Genomic DNA, 16,368 nt, shown 5'->3' with positions numbered 1-16,368 from the left:
AGCTCTACGAAGACAGCAGAACAGCTGGTGGCCATTACCTGAAACGTACTGTTTGACAGGTTTGACGAGCTTTTGCAACAGCGATATGGTTGTGAGAAGATATCATACACTGGGAGAGCTGCTACTATTGTGTGTCTGGCTGTCACGAGTCCGAGGGCCTGATCATGCGGAGTGTTGTGGTGCAGATGGGAACTGAGTGAGTGTGTTATCCAATACTGTACAAATTTTGACAGTATAAAAAAAATATAATTCTGGTTAATTGTACACACAATTATATATAAATGAAGTCAGTTATAAAAAAAAATGAATTTTTAAGTACATTAAAATTTTGCCAGTGTTTATAGGAATTTGTCTTCTTGATATTGTTTTAACAACAAGAACTGAAACATTACTTTTTGGAAATTGGTATTGCCTTCTTTTTCAAATACTCTTTTTGGGGGATATTGATCTGGAATATTATATTTTATATGTTTTAAAAGATTAAGAGTATGGGAAGCAATCAATAGTCAAATTTATTTTTAACGAGACCTTACAATTATACATGTACAAATATTTTTAAAGAGGTAGTAAATAAACTATATTATGAGACATTGATTACTATTTTTGTGTAAAATGGATATTAGTGTTCCGGTAAGCTCCATTTTTTCAGCTAATACTTCTACTTGTGAAAGTTTCTTTTTTTTTAAATAGGAGAGGCTGATTCTCTTTTAAGCCTTGTTCTGCCCGTCCTCATGGGCCACTGTTATCTGTGGAGGGTATCTTATCAAACAGAATAAAGGAGGTGTGTCAATACAGTACAAGGTCAATGGTACTGATAAAAAGTGTTTTGGTCATAGACAGGATTTGATACCTGCGCATGTCTCTAACTCAGACCCAAAGGTCCAGGCGTCTTAGGACCGCTCGGCACCATCGGCACTCATATAGATTTAGTGTGTTTAAACTAGGAGTATTCTGCAAGAAATAAAAAAAAACAAAATGTTGCAGTTGATTTTACCAAAATGAATGACTATCTAACATGAAATCACAGGCTAAACCATCTATTGAACTAACTGCTGTACAATAGCTGTCTATTACATTACATAAGGCATGTCGTTCAACACCTTCCCTGCTCGTCTATTTTTGTGTGTTACTTAGTTACTCTTAACCATCCAGCAACTAGAGCGTCTGTTGCAGTCGATGTGTTAAGAAAAACAATACTTCTATTATTCTATACTATATGTAGCCGTGTTAATTTAGCAGTAGATGGACAGCGTTGAACACTTCGAAATGCGAATTACCAAAAAGTTCAGCAGAATTCCTACTTCAGTACTCTAGAAAAGTTTATCTTTGGACTGTGAAGTTTATTTTTACCATGGTGATAGTTACTCACTACTAGTTATTTACATGATTGTAGTGATCTGCTAAAAGGAACAACCACTGTGTTTTATATACTAGTATGAAAGTCATATTGGAGGGAACTCTGACATTACATAGTCTCACCACTACATATATGGAATTGGAATAAACATCAGTTGCTACAATTTGCCAGAACAGTCTAGGTCCACAGTATGAGAAATTGAATCATAAAACCCATTAACAAAATTAAACAGCTTAAGAATTGGCTTGCTTTCACAATGGTCAAAGGTACGTACAGTGATATGCATTTTTGATCTATTTATGCCTTTATTAAGATTTAAAAAATATTAAGTACTGAGTTAACATGGAACAATAGTAAACAAAAATTACTCTTAAAGTTTGTAAAATTGAAACAGTCAAAATGTCCAATGAAGATGGTATATCAAAGTGATTATGTTTTAATTCGAAAACTGAACAATCTAAAATAATTATACCAGTATGGTTTTACGCTATAAAGGTCATTCTTCTTGTTTTGTTATCAGTGGACTTATTTTTGATCAATAAATAAATTATGTTATCATGGTTATTACAGGATTTCCTTGATAACGTTTAAAATACAAATATTAAATAGTCATTGAATATCTAATAAACATTCTGATTTTAATATGTTGATAAGGTATTATGATGTTTCCGCAATCGACGAGATTTGAGAAAGAGAGCAGAAGAAGGGCGTGGAACATGCGAGTTGGGGTGCACCACAGGGGACAGTGCTCTGATGGTATTGTGGGCACCAAGAGAGTCAAGTTCGACGGCTGGTGGTTATAACGATGTGACCACTGGCCAACAAAATGGATTCCACTGGAAAGCGGGAGGATTGGTCCATCTCTCGGAGAAAAGACCAACGGAGTTTCTCAATGACCAGTACATTCTGGAAGAGGGGTGATCTCTACCAAAGGGTAAGTTTAGGTTTAAAATCTGATGGTGTACGGTCGCTCAATTTGTGGCGGGAAATAGCGATTACCTCTCTCTGAAAAAAATGTAAGCGGAAAAACTTCCTCTGTATCTCCGAAGTGCATCATGAATACTGCTTTCAGATCTTTGTATTACCTTTCTAAATTTGCCGGAAAAACTCCTGGATCCCCTTTTTTCTACATCCAAGAGTTTATATTAACAAGAGGTTGTGTCACATACTTGCGGGATGCTAGGGAACATTTTGAATTTCAAAACACCGAGTTCTTAAAAATTCAGGAACCAGTTCTCATAATGTACCAAAGCAGAATGGTGTTTTCTTCCAGTAACCGTTTATTAGGTTTAGTGTAAAAAGGAAAAAAACTTCACCCAGTTGAAATTTTTGAGGACATTGTACAATGTAGAAATAGTGATTTTTAAAATAACAATGATTTACCTCAGTGATATTTATGAGTCATTTCGGCAGAAAAATTTGACATTAAATACAGAAGTATATAAGAAAAATATATCTCAGTTAATATTCTAAACTTTGGGTATGAAATAGGTAAGTTTGCCTACAGGATAAAACTACTTTATCTTCATTTGTTTTAGATGAGTAATAGGCATTTTTCAATATTTCTATTAATTATATGACCTTCACTTTAAAATGATAAAACTCCACTATTTGTGATCTTAAAATAAAATGAACAAAACACATGAAAAAAAATGAAATTTTTCATTTAATGTCGGACATAACCAGTTTCCAGTTAGATTTCAAACCTCATTGAGATTATATTTGTAAATAAACAAATTTATATAAACATAATTTATATTTATATATATATGTCATGTTTTTTTATAATAATTGAACGAGTAAAACTAAAACTGCTTTTCTGGACAACGAAACAGTACCGGTTATGTTATTTTTTTATGGATATATACATTGTTATTTTTAATGTGTTCAACTCATTCTGCTATGGGAAGAACTCCTAGTTTTATTAGGCAAAGTTAAAATTACCATTTTTTTTCTTTCTTTAAACTTCTTTGAATGATTATGTATGAAAAGTGAGGTGTTGTTATTTAGTCTATTCCCTTAGAATTAATAGCTAATTAACCACACCAAACTAAGGGGGCCTTAGTAATAATGAGAGAGATTGTACTGTTTATGTGGATGATAATGTTTAATTAACCCTTTTAGAACCTGACCAAAATTTGACATGTGCAAATGAAAATTTTTTGCGTTTTTCTGGCCATGCTCCAAGAACTGTTGCATATTAACCCTGGAACTGGCCAAACGCCCGATATAGGGCGTTTTAGTCGCCATCCTGGATGGCCAGCGACCGATATCGGGCGTTTTTATACGTCTTGTATTTCTCATTATTACCGTACTTAAAACAAGATCAATGAGTTTTGGTTATTGATACCAATCGAAAAAGGAAGGTTCATTTCATTGTACATAATTACACTAATTAAATCATTTATCGTTCCGTTACACGTCCATACGTCTTATAATCTCCTGATTGTTTGTTTTACATGTTCTCCCGCGTACCACGCTAGTCTGCTGGGCGCGCAGCGAATGAGTCAACTGGTTCATTCGGATATTGTTAATTCGTCAGCTGCGATGGTGTCCTGTCTCTTTTATTGTTTGTTTGAGTTCTTTTGTAATGAAGGTTGTGTTTATTACACAATAAATAGTAAGTTTTTTGTGCGTGTTTATGTAATGGATCGTAATTTCCGCAATCGTTCCTTGTGACATTCGAGAACTAGTTGTAAAATTGATACCAATCGAAAGAGGGAAAGTTCAATTTATGTAAATAATACACTAATAAATAATTTTATCGTTTTGTTACACGTCCATTTGTTTTGCTAATCTCTAAACTGTTTGTTTTACATTCTCCCGCATACCGCGCTAGTTGCGCGCGCAGCGATGAGTCAAACTGGTTCATTCGGCTATTGTTTATTTCGTCAACCTGGCATGGTGTTTTTTCTCGGCTTATTGTTTTGTTTGAGGTCGGTTGTTAATGATTGTGTATATTGCCACAACTATAGTAAGTTTTTTGTGCATCGTCGTGTTACATAAATGAATCGTTAAATTTCCGGCGATCGTTAAAGAGGACATTCGAGAACTAGTTGTAACATGAAATAAGCAACGCATGAGGATTCCGATTTAGGACATTCAATCAGAACATAATTTAAAAATTATATAATAAAAAATAAAAAAATAGAAAATTAATATAAACTATTAGTTACAAGATTGTACAAATCCAAGTGAGCTTTGAATGAAGTTCTTACTTTTGTTGGTAAGTAGCACTTTCGAATGTCAGTGTATGATTTTTTGTATCGTTTACAACATGTAAAAAATAAATACCTTATAAACTATGTGTATGTTTTATTTTTACTCAGAATTAAATGCTCTACCTTTTGTATTTTTTGGATTTTGACGTATCACTTACAACAAACAATTTTAACAAATCAACAACTTTGACACTAAAACTTTTCTTTTTTCTAAAAAAACAATTTTTTTCCAAAGAGGTAGGGTAAAGGTATTTTTTATGTTTTAATTATATTATGTGAAAAATGTTCCTTGCAACAATGCTGAATAAAGAAATATATAATAAGTGATAGGTACTTTATAGTAAACATGTAATAACTAAAATAAATATAAGGCAATGTCTGAAGTACTAAAACACTCTGCCACTGAGAGAAATATGACTCAGCCAGTTCAAGGGTTAAAAATGTGCGATTTTTCAAGCGTTTGAAGAGAGAAAAATCATTTCTTCAAGTGCTTAATTTTTGTACAGATTTGTTTTTAGGCTTAAAATGTTTATAATTAAATAACTGTTCATTGTGAAAAAAATATATTTAAGTCATTATATAGCAAAAAACAATTTGATTTATCTGTATCAAATCAAAAAAAAGAAAAAAAATTTTAAAAATTGAGTTTTATCTTCAAATAACTACCAAAAAATAAGATTAACATTATCTGTGGGAATTGGTATTTATTAGTTCTACATATATTTATCTATAACTGTAACAAACTTTGAAAGCCCTGCGAATAAAAAAATATAAAGTTTGTAAATTATTTAAATTATTCTGTAACAACTGGTTAAAACACACTTTTCAGCATTAGCCTAACTTACAAAACCTTATAGGCTACTAAGGATATTAGTTCGGTACTTTGGGGTTTTTATACCGACCACACCAGTTATGAAGAACACAAAAAATATTACATTTATAGAAACCAAACATGATAGAACTAATAAACAACTCCTTTAATTACAAAATTTACAAACATTTACAACGATTATCATTTGTTAATGGGGTCAGATTACGGTATATGCCATCTTCTAACATTCCATCAATCATCAAGCGTTTCCAGGGATTGTGATCGGTTTTGTTGTCGGCTGTTATCTCTTTTCATCGAGAATCCCGATTACGGCTTGGCCGTGGCGGCAATCACATGATTATTTAAGTTTTTTGCACGGTACATAAAAACATGGTTTTGGTGTGTTTTTTTCAATAAAGAGTTTAGTTTTTTTGTTTGTAGAAATGTAGGGGTTAATAAAACACGGAAGAACAACAAAGCGACGCACCAGCTGAACGGGCGGCTGAGAATCTGCAATCACGTTATCTACTAGACCAGTTCGACTTTGACCTCTGTCTGAGTGACTGGGGAGGGGTTTGCGATAAGACAATTCATGGTTTTATAGTGACGAAATTTGTTCTACGCTAATCTAGTAATCTGTAGAAGCAAAATGTCAAATAACGATTCATGTCTGGGTGTGGTCGGTATAATCCCAAAGTATCCCCTGCACAACATTACCAATGCAACGATGACCGTAAAAATATTTTTTTTTCACCCAAGATGATGATTCCGAAGACGTTTTTAAAATTTGATTATTCATAGTAAGAAACATACAGGGAATAGAAAAAATTAGTATATTTATTCCATATAAGAAGATTAAAAAATATCTCTTAAAAAATATTGAAAGTCCTCCGGCGATAAATCAGGATGACATGGTCCTTTTCGAATGGTACGCCGCCGACGATAAATCAGACGGTTGGTCCTTAAAGGTGTAATTGAAATTCGGTAGATTAAAACTTCAAACTCACTGATTAGCGCTTGTTTGTTAATTCAAGTAAAATATGCTTTTTACAGGATTGAAGGACATACTTTTGTGAAAGGACGTTAAAATTGACACGGACCCTATCAAAGCGTAGCTTGACAGTGCCTTCTTACCAGTCCAACTCACTCCTCCCCCGTCCAGCCCTGCTATCGATATTCTTATTTCTCTAGCCACCGCCATCCTCAATCCATATCAACCAGGGAATGAGGCTCTGGAGGAAGTCTTGAACTGCTCCCAGAGCCTCTCACCTCCGAACCCCTTCTCCCCGAGAGGGTGAACAGTACAACTCCTTCAGCTTCTCCAAACATCATCTGTGCCCTGTCGATTGGAACAGTCTGGTCCACCACCGTCGGAGATCATCGCTCATCCCCTCCCCCACCACTGCCCTACTCACGCTCACGTTCCCCCATCACACCGTGTGCTCCAGATATCCAGTTCCTGGAAGACAGCGTCCCTCCCCAGCATCCTCGACACGGAAGGAAGTGATCACCCGGATGTAGTACCCAATAAGGAAGAGTACTCGGTGGACAACAGAAGCTCTGTGTCTTTGTCCAAGAAGCGGACAAGTCCTAAATGGGTTTACAAGAAGATTCCGACCAGTCCACCAGGTAATCTTTAACTAACAGGGTTTAGTTTTTGTATTTTTAAATAAACATAGAAGGAAATTCTTTTGATATAATGATGGATAAAACATATTTTATTGGTTATCAGAGATAAATAACACAAGCAAATTTCTTTACAATAACGTTATATTCTTAGGCTTGTTTTTTCCCATCAGATTAAACAAAGTCAAAAGTAGAGTTCAGGTGAAAATCTATGGTTTATTTTTGGGTTTTTTTTACAGAACTGAACTTATGTACTGGCAAAATTACTTTAAAGTAAAACTTTAAAATAACTGTGGTTAGCTTATGTGGAAGTTGAAGGGATCAGTGTATTATTATATAAGTGTACCAGACCCAAAACACTCATGCATTTTTGGTCTACTACAAAAAAAACACTCAATTTGCGTTATTTTCTGTTTTGCAAGGCATTTATTATTAAATCATAACCATAATAATAGCTTTTAAAAGTAAAAAATAATATAACTATACCCCACGTAGCGTTTTAGGACAGGTGATCAGCATTTAAAGGGTTAATAAACACTTGTGTTTGTTGTGAGATCCTCTGATTTCGTAACAGTATCATGTGTAAATCTTGACAAGATAATGTAAAAGTGGAGAAATATAATCGGAAGTAGCATTTTTACTTGGAGTGACGAGGTAGATACGATGTACAAAACTTCTTTTGTGTTATGTGGTCTAGAGATCTTGCAACGCATTAAAGAAATTATTGTGTACGAAACCTCAAAATCTTATAACTCTGAATTAGTCAAAGTGGAACTGATTTACTTATGGATTGAGTCAATATTATAATTTATTTTCTTGAACATGATGTTTTTCTCTTTTATGTGATAAGAGTCAAAGAGATTTTCCTACATCTAAAGATCTAACTGATCATATTTCGGCAACTTAATAATAACACTGGATGAAGCTAAAATGGAGGAAACCATTCTTCTAAATAAGCAAAAATGTATATAATTGTTTTTTTGAAATATTGTAGAGTTAAAATAAAATACAAATCAGTGATATTACAACACTGTTAATTTATACAAATACAGATTTAACAATATCATTGTGTAACACTACTTATAAAACACTATCTTTTTTATCTTATGATTTAGACAGTTTAATACTTGTAGATTTGATTGTAAGTAATTGTAATTAATTCCTACAGATGGGCAAGATGTCACTCAAGAACTACTGGGACCACAACACCCAATTGATATGGTAAGTAGATTAGACATCTGAGAAAAAAATATTTTTTGTAAAACGATCCACCAAATAAGATATCGAATCAACCAACTCAATTAAGGTGATTATTGGAATATAAGTTATTAACCCTGCAACAAGGAATTTTCTTTGAACTATTCTACTGCCCGCTGCAAGGGTTTATAAAAATTAATATAATAACATTGGAAACTACTTCACCGACTGAGACACCTTTGGACTGCAGTGCAGATCCACCATTAGATATGTTAGAAGAAGTGGCCAGTGAAAGTGGAAAAATTCATGGGCAATCTAGTGTTATTGATTTATGTTCTTCTCCTTTAGGTTTAAACTAATGTTTTATGACAATGAAGACGCTTCTGCATCTGTTTATAATAATCTTAGTATAGATGTTAATAAGGTAGAGACCAATTTAAACTCAATGTATTTTAATAACAATAGCAATAATACTTTTGGTAATGACTATTACAATTTAAACAATAATCTAAACGGCACTCAACTTCAATCTCTTAAAATACTACATCACAATGTTCAACATTTATCATCACGCCTAAACATATTAAAAATTAATCTAGAGGAAATTCAACCTGATATTGTCGCAATATCTGAACATAAAATGACCGAAACAGAAATTACTTATTTAAATGTACAAAATTACAAAAAGTGTTCCTTTTTTAGTAGATGTCATTCATTGGGCGGTGGTGTATTGATATTAGTTAAAAATTGCATCAAGAGTAAAAAAGTATCAATTCCTGCCATACAAAATCTTTTGGTGGAGAAAGAATTGGAATGCTGTTTATCAGAAATAACTGTAAACACATTTTCATTTATCTTGGTATGTATATACAGATCCCCCCAACAATGCTTACTTGAATCTTTTTTTTATAAATTTGATTTCCTTTGTGATTTATTGTGCAAAAAATACAAAAATATCCTTATTGCAGGTGACTTAAACATAAATGTTTTGAATAAGGATAAAACTTATAATGCCTTTGTTAATATTTTACGTTCTTATGATCTCGAGTATAAAGTAGATTTTCCTACCCGAGTTACATCTGAATCTGAAACTGCAATAGATAACTTTATCACTAACATTAAATGTAAAAAGTTAAAAATATCGGGTATAATAACACACTTATCAGACCATGATGGACAGTTGTTGGAAATTTATGGTTTGGAAAATGAGTTTGGTCATAAAACTAAAAAATACTGTAGGAAATTTACGAAGGCTAACACAGATTTATTTTTTAAACTTCTGGCACACGAAAATTGGTTAGATGTTTATCAAGCTACTGTTGAAACTAAATACGATGTTTTTTATTGTAAATTTGCTTATGCCTTTGAAACTAGCTTTCCCAAACTACTAACAATAGAAAAAAATAACAATGTTAGATGGATTTCAAATGATGTAAAAATTAAAAATGATGAAATTGTGAAACTTGAAAAAGAGTATAGATTGCTGAAAACCGAGTTTTTAAAACAGAAAATTAAACAGTTAAAAAGAGAAGTTAAATTGCAAATTGATAATGAAAAAAAACAGTTTTTGGATGAGTAAAATAATGAATTCTACAAATACAATCAAAATCTACATGGCATATTAATAAAATCTGAAGTTGACAACGACTACGTAAAAACAATGAACAATATACGATATTGTTGTAGAGGGCAAAACTGTATCAGAGGCCAAAAACTTGTCAGCAATATTTTTAATGACTTTATTTCGTACATGCTGTAGAAAATTTAGTAATTCCAAACATCCAACCTAAAAATTGTACAGTGAGTTGTCCTTTAAAACACACAAAGTTCAAGAAAATTCACTTTTGAATTCTGTTTAATGAAGGATGCAGTTAAAAAAAATGTTATTACTTTTAAAAATAAAATTTTCAACAGGTATTTGATTGACGCCACAGATATCCTATAGTACCAGCCGCATATTTATTTTCCTGTTCCCCCCCCTTTCCCAATGACTTTGGTAGAACACAAATCGTTCCCGCCCCATCTCCAGGCCCCTCACGCACATTATTCTTCATTCATTAATTTCTGTTTTTTTTCCCATGTCAATTAAAAATTGCCTAAGGTTAATACCTCTTCATAAAAAAGGAAACACAAATGACGCCATCAAGTTTCAGACCTATATCATTGTTCACGCACGTATTCTCAATCGGTTAATGAACAAAGTAGTATTAAAACCAGCTTATGTAAATATTTGGAACTAAATCAGTTACTTTGATAACGAGCGAACATGGTTTTCGACCAGGCAGATCCACCCGCTACAGCAAGTGGTTAAATCTTTATTGAATCGATTATAGACTCAATTGACAGCGAAATGATAAAGTTATTGGAATTTTTTTTTTTCTTTTTTTTTTTTTTATTTTTTTCTTGATCTTACCAAAGCATGTCGACAGTGTGTCACATGATGGTATTGCTAAATGTCCTTAGTGATTTTAATATAAAAGGAAAGGAATACAATTGGTTTAGGTCAAATTTGAAGAATAGACAGCAGTGTACTCAAAGACCAACACATTTTTACACATTGTCTGGAAAGTCAATATAATTACATTAGAACCTATTTTTTCAAAATTTAAAATAGTTAAACAATGGCGTTCCTCAAGGTTCTATCCTGGGCCCTCTTTTATTTCTCTGTTATTTAAAGGGGCTCCCTGGGACGGTTCCAGGTGGAGGCTCAATATGCCTTTATGCTGATGATGCAAGTATTACGGTTTCAGGTAATAAACAGGAAGACATTGAGCTTTTGTCTTTTTTAAACCTTTTAACTGTTAAAGATTTCCTGAGTTCCAAGAATCTCTTGCTAAACCCAAATAAATCAAATTTTGTATCGTTCAGTACTAAACAATCAAGATTACAATTTGAGCCTAACATATATTTAGAAAATTCAAAATTGAATCAAGTAGACAATACAAAGTTTCTTGGAATAATATTAGATCGGAATTTGGGTTGGGAGAAACATGTTGATTATGTGGTAAAAAAAATGTCCTCCGGTCTATTTGCTTTACGCCAAATGTCAAGGGTGTGTAGCATTGAGACATTGAAAGCCATCTACTTTGCTATGGTAAATTCCCATATGTCTTACAATATAGGAATATACGGAGCCACAACTAAAAGAAATCTGGACAGAATCTTATTACAACAAAAAAAAGCTCTAAGAATAATTTTTAACCTAAAACAAAGAGATACAGTGAAACCATACTTTTCTCAACTTCAAATTTTAACTGTATATGATCTATACATTTATGAAACTGTTTTATACGTAAAAAAATACAACAACCCAATTAGTATTTTAAATCATCATGATCATAATTTAAGACGTAGCAGATATGTGGAACAACATAGGCTGAAGTTTTATGAAAAGAAAACTGGTTTCATTGGCACAAAATTTTTGTTTAACCTTCCTCTCAATATTCAAAATGAGCAAAATTATGAAAATTTCAAAAAACTACTTAAAAATTATTTATTAACATTATCCTTGTATTCTTTTGAAGACTTTTTTTGTTTCAATATGTAAGTAACATTTAAGTATTGTTGGGTATGTTTAGAAATGTATAAAATCCCCTTAAATTACCTAATAATTACCTTAACTAATAACTGTCTTGATTTAAAAATTGTTTTAACTTACTCTGTAGAAGGCTACATAGCCAAATCTTACTTTTTCAGTGAGTGTCAAACTGATTTTTATGTTTTAATATAGCAATTATAAATTTATATTGAGATTTATTGTGACGCTATTCTTGTAATCTGTTACATGGCTGAATAAAGAAATTTTGAATTTGAATTTGAATTTGAATACATATGAACATTATTTTTGAGTAGCAGTTAATTGCCACTGTTGTAGGTTTAAAGTACATGTTTTTGTATTAAGTTTTTTACACCTGAGGAAGAGGTTAGATTCCAGTACTCGAAATGTAGTGTAATTTATTTTGTAACATATAACAATGGCAAACGTCCCATTATGTTTTTAAACAAGTGTAATTACAAACAAATATAACTATGCAAGTGTCGAATGTTTTTAAAGAAATATAAACAAATTGAAATCATGCTGTACTATACTACACATGCTGTGCTACTCGTACCACATATTAATTAGCAAAATCCGACCCATTTTGAATAAAAAAATATATATTTATAAAATAAGAACTTATATTCTTATTGTACAACCAAATGTACATTTTAAACATCTTCAAAACTTATTCACCAACCAAAACAAACATTTTAAAGTATAACATTTATTTATTTTTTTTTTTTGGAATTGTGGTAAATGTGGCATACATGAATTACCGTATTGTCTTATTTTAGTTCTTTGGGTAAATTATAATTCACAAATTTAATATGCTGTGAATGTGTAAATTCATTGATTTAACGTAACATCGGGAAGCAAATTGGACTGTGTGAAAAACCAATAAAATAACCAATGCTATTCCTGTTTCATTATTTCAGTAAAATCTATTTTTCATCCCACGATGTGAGGTGGGGCATGCGCATATAATTCTACAGTGTCTACATGTAAAACTAGTAGAGCTTTCAAAAAAATTGTGTGGTATTTCTTCTTCCAAGAAATAGACAATATATTTAACTTCACCAAAAACAGAGTTTAAAAAATCTAAATGCACGCTAATTGAACTGAGACCAAATATTCTTCAGTGCTTTAAGGGTTAACTCTTTTAACCCCTCCTTGTTTTTCATGAACTTGAAAAAAATGCAATTCACATGATGGGGTTAACAGGGGAAAATACATAAAAAATTAGATATCTATGAAAGGGTATGAAATAATAATTTTACTCATTGGCATTGTTTTTGATTACAGATTCCAACTGTTATGCTTAAAGATGACCAGAAGAGCGTCTGTCCCTCGATGAACAGTAGGAAGGATTCTGGCATTCGTAGCAACAGCAGGAAGAGTAGCATCCAACATCCGGTACTCACTTGAATATTTTTTTTAGGGGAGATTATTCCCATCACATAGAGTATGTAATAAGTTCTCAGTTCTTAGACTAATGTAACCGGTGTCATGACAACAGTATAGGTTTTCTGGTTCACTCTGGGTTGAAACATTGTTAACAAAATCAATTTCTTGAATTGTTTGGCCTGTGGAATGCCATCTTTAGTCAAAGTATGTTGAACCAAAACTACTTTGGTTTAAAATCTGTTTACTGAAAATTGCTAAAACAGTTCCTTCCCGCAATGGCTGTTTTCGTAGATTTCGTGAGGCAGGCATATTTCTCGACGCTCATCTTGAATATCCTCTTACTTGAAAAGTCACATAGGAAAAATCTTTTAGGTTTTAATTGCAGTTGAGATTTTCATTTCGTTCCTCTCCTCCAAAAAATTAATAAAATAAATTTCAAGTAAACAAATGTTTGTAATAATATGAGTGCTGTTTGGGAAGTGAATTTTTTATAAATAAAACCTCCACTTCATTTTTAATCTGTTTACTACTTAAGGCTACAATTTTTAACTATTTTCTATTATACATTCTATGAGTGTATTGTATTGGAAAACAAATATTAGTTTAACATTTTCAAAACATCTTGAATGTTCAGTACATAATATTAAAAGAAGTCAGTAATCTACCCACTCATCATAGACTTGCATTAATGGTTTGGTCCTGAAACTCAGCATGCGCTTGCTGTCTACTCTATTTTCCACTGCATATACAAACTAAGCTTTGTATCAATCAATCAATCAATAAATCTTTATTTACATTTTCGTCAAGAAAAGTAATGGCGTCAATTACATAGAATGTTATAATACAATGCAATACAATGGTGTCAGGCTATGCTCCGACAAGAGTGTAGAATTCTTGAATAGAGTACAAGGGTTGATCCGTTAGCCAGGTGTCCAGTCTGTGTCCCAGGGCAGCTCCCGTTAGTGCTCTGATGTCATCCGGCAGAAGATTGTACAGTTTTGTCCCGATGTAGGTTGGTTTCTTTTCAAAAAGCATTGTTCTGTGTCGTGGAATAGGGATTCTTGATGTGCTTCTGGTGTTATGGCTATGGGTTTTAGTTTCTCTGGGAAGACCATTTTTATCAACCAGAAGTATCACTTCTTGGATGTAGATAGCAATGACGGTTTTAATTTTTAGCTGCTTGAAAGCTTCTCTGCAGCTTGCTTGCCAATCTAGTTCAGCTAGCGATCTTATTGCTGTTTTCTGAATAATGAGCACTCTGTTTAGATTTGCAACAGAGGTGGCCCCCCATATTGCAATCCCATACCTAAGATGAGTCTCCAGAAGTGAGTGGTATGCTACCTTAGCTACATCTGTGGAGCTTATCTGTTTTAGTCTTCTCACCACATAGACAGCAGAGTTCAGTTTTTTGCACAGCTCATTTATGTGTGGTCCCCAGGTCAGGTTTGCATCTAGTGTGAGGCCCAATAGTTTGCTTTCTTCTTCGAGGGAGACATCAGGTAGAACTGGGATTTGCCCTCTCCTCCTCCCAAAATTTATCTGCTTTGTCTTTTGTGGGTTTGCTGCTAGGTCATTTGATGCACAGTAGTCATATGTCATATTTAAGGATATGTACGCATTTACACTAAGTTCTTCAGCTGTGTTACCTTTGCAAAGTAAGGTAGTATCGTCGGCGTACATGACTGCAGTACTGTAGTCATTGATGTAGTTGGGGAAGTCGTATGTTAAAAGGATGAACAGTACTGGACCTAACACTGAGCCTTGTGGGACTCCCCTTGTAGTAGGGAGACACTTTGACCTGACAGTCTGGGTTACGTGTCTTGATGTGTGCTTTACCTCAACCAGTTGGGATCGTCCTTCAAGATAGCTCTTAAACCAGCAAAGCGTGATACCCTCTATTCCTAGGTTCTTGAGTTTGTTCAGAATAATTTGATGTCCCAGGCAATCAAAGGCCTTACTGTAGTCAAGAAGTGTAGCTGTGGTGTACTTGTTGTTATCAATTTGGTCTATGATATATCCAGAAAGAGCAATTAGGGCGGTGGTGGTTGATCTCTCCTTCAGAAAGCCATGCTGATTTTCAGGGAGAAGGTTGAATTTATTTAAATGGTCCAGGAGTCTCCTTAAAACGATTTTCTCAACAATTTTTGAAAAAGTTGGGAGGTTAGAAATGGGACGGTAATTACTCATTTCGGTTGAGGATCCTTTTTTTAGTTTTGGGTATACCTTAGCAATTTTCATTGCAGCGGGAAAAATACCAAATGCAAAAGATTTGTTTATCACTTCTGCTAATAGAGGGGCAAGGATATCACCACAGTACTTGGTCAGTGTTGATGATATGTCATCCAGCCCACATGAGCCCCTGTTCTTTAAGCTCCCGATTATTTCTTTGACTTCTAGAGGAGTAGTGGGGGTAAGTGTCAGAGTCTGTTGTACTGGCTCCAGGCTTGGCGTTGGTAAGGTCTGTGGTGTCGTGTAACCAGCTGTCCTCAGAGTTTCTTCAGCGATGCTGCAGAAGTAGTTGTTGAATTTTTCAGCAACTTCCAGTGGGTCGTTGTACACTGATAGGTAGTTTGGATGTGTGATCATTACCAAAGAGGGTATTTAGTACAAAAATAAAAATTATTAGTACAAGCAAATAAATCTGATAATGGGTATTAAAAAGTGGAAGGGTTGTGGTTTTGTGGGTGCTGAAATAAGGTTTTGCACGGGTTAATTTGTTATCTTGAGCCGCCCCTGAATTAAACTTATAATAGACAGTCTCAGATTCGTTCTATACAACTACACATATAAATGTATCTCTAACATGTGAATTTACTTTCCCAATAGCACTGATATTATCAAATTTTTAAGTGATGAAACAAAAAGTAAATTTCTATAGAATGTTACATTGTTAGTTGAAAACTCCATTGAGCAAGTATTTGTATATAATTTGTTATGTAAATCTGTAACACCAAGCAGACATCTTATTATTTAATTTTAATAAAAATGACTTAATATTTAAATATAGGAATTTTAAATTGTTATTTTGGAATAGTTTAGTTTATACTTTAGACTGTTGGACTGAAATCAAAACATTAATAATTTTTCAGTTTAATCCAACCAACGGGTCAACACCAAACGATCTCCTTGGCCACAGGGTCAGTGGTTACTACAATCTAGTCAGTCGTCTATGAACAATGAAGGTAAATTTTGGTGCATATATTAGTTGTTA

General features: G+C 33.3%; 1 protein-coding gene across 1 annotated transcript; it reads left to right on the top strand.

The window, feature by feature from the left end:
- Positions 1-2,183: 2,183 nt before the first annotated feature.
- On the top strand, positions 2,184-16,315 carry LOC124374795 (the record flags this gene model as incomplete). The annotated part of the gene is made up of 5 exons (XM_046832945.1): positions 2,184-2,291; positions 6,745-7,018; positions 8,184-8,236; positions 13,056-13,166; positions 16,247-16,315. Coding segments are annotated over exons 1-5 (615 nt in total), but the record flags the coding sequence as incomplete, so codon positions are not given.
- Positions 16,316-16,368: the final 53 nt, after the last annotated feature.

The sequence above is a fragment of the Homalodisca vitripennis genome, unplaced genomic scaffold (assembly GCF_021130785.1).
Source record: "Homalodisca vitripennis isolate AUS2020 unplaced genomic scaffold, UT_GWSS_2.1 ScUCBcl_10177;HRSCAF=18940, whole genome shotgun sequence".
Classification (NCBI taxonomy): Eukaryota; Metazoa; Arthropoda; class Insecta; order Hemiptera; family Cicadellidae; genus Homalodisca; species Homalodisca vitripennis.
The sequence above is the reverse complement of the archived record's forward strand: the minus strand, read 5'-3'. Positions and strand labels throughout refer to the sequence as shown.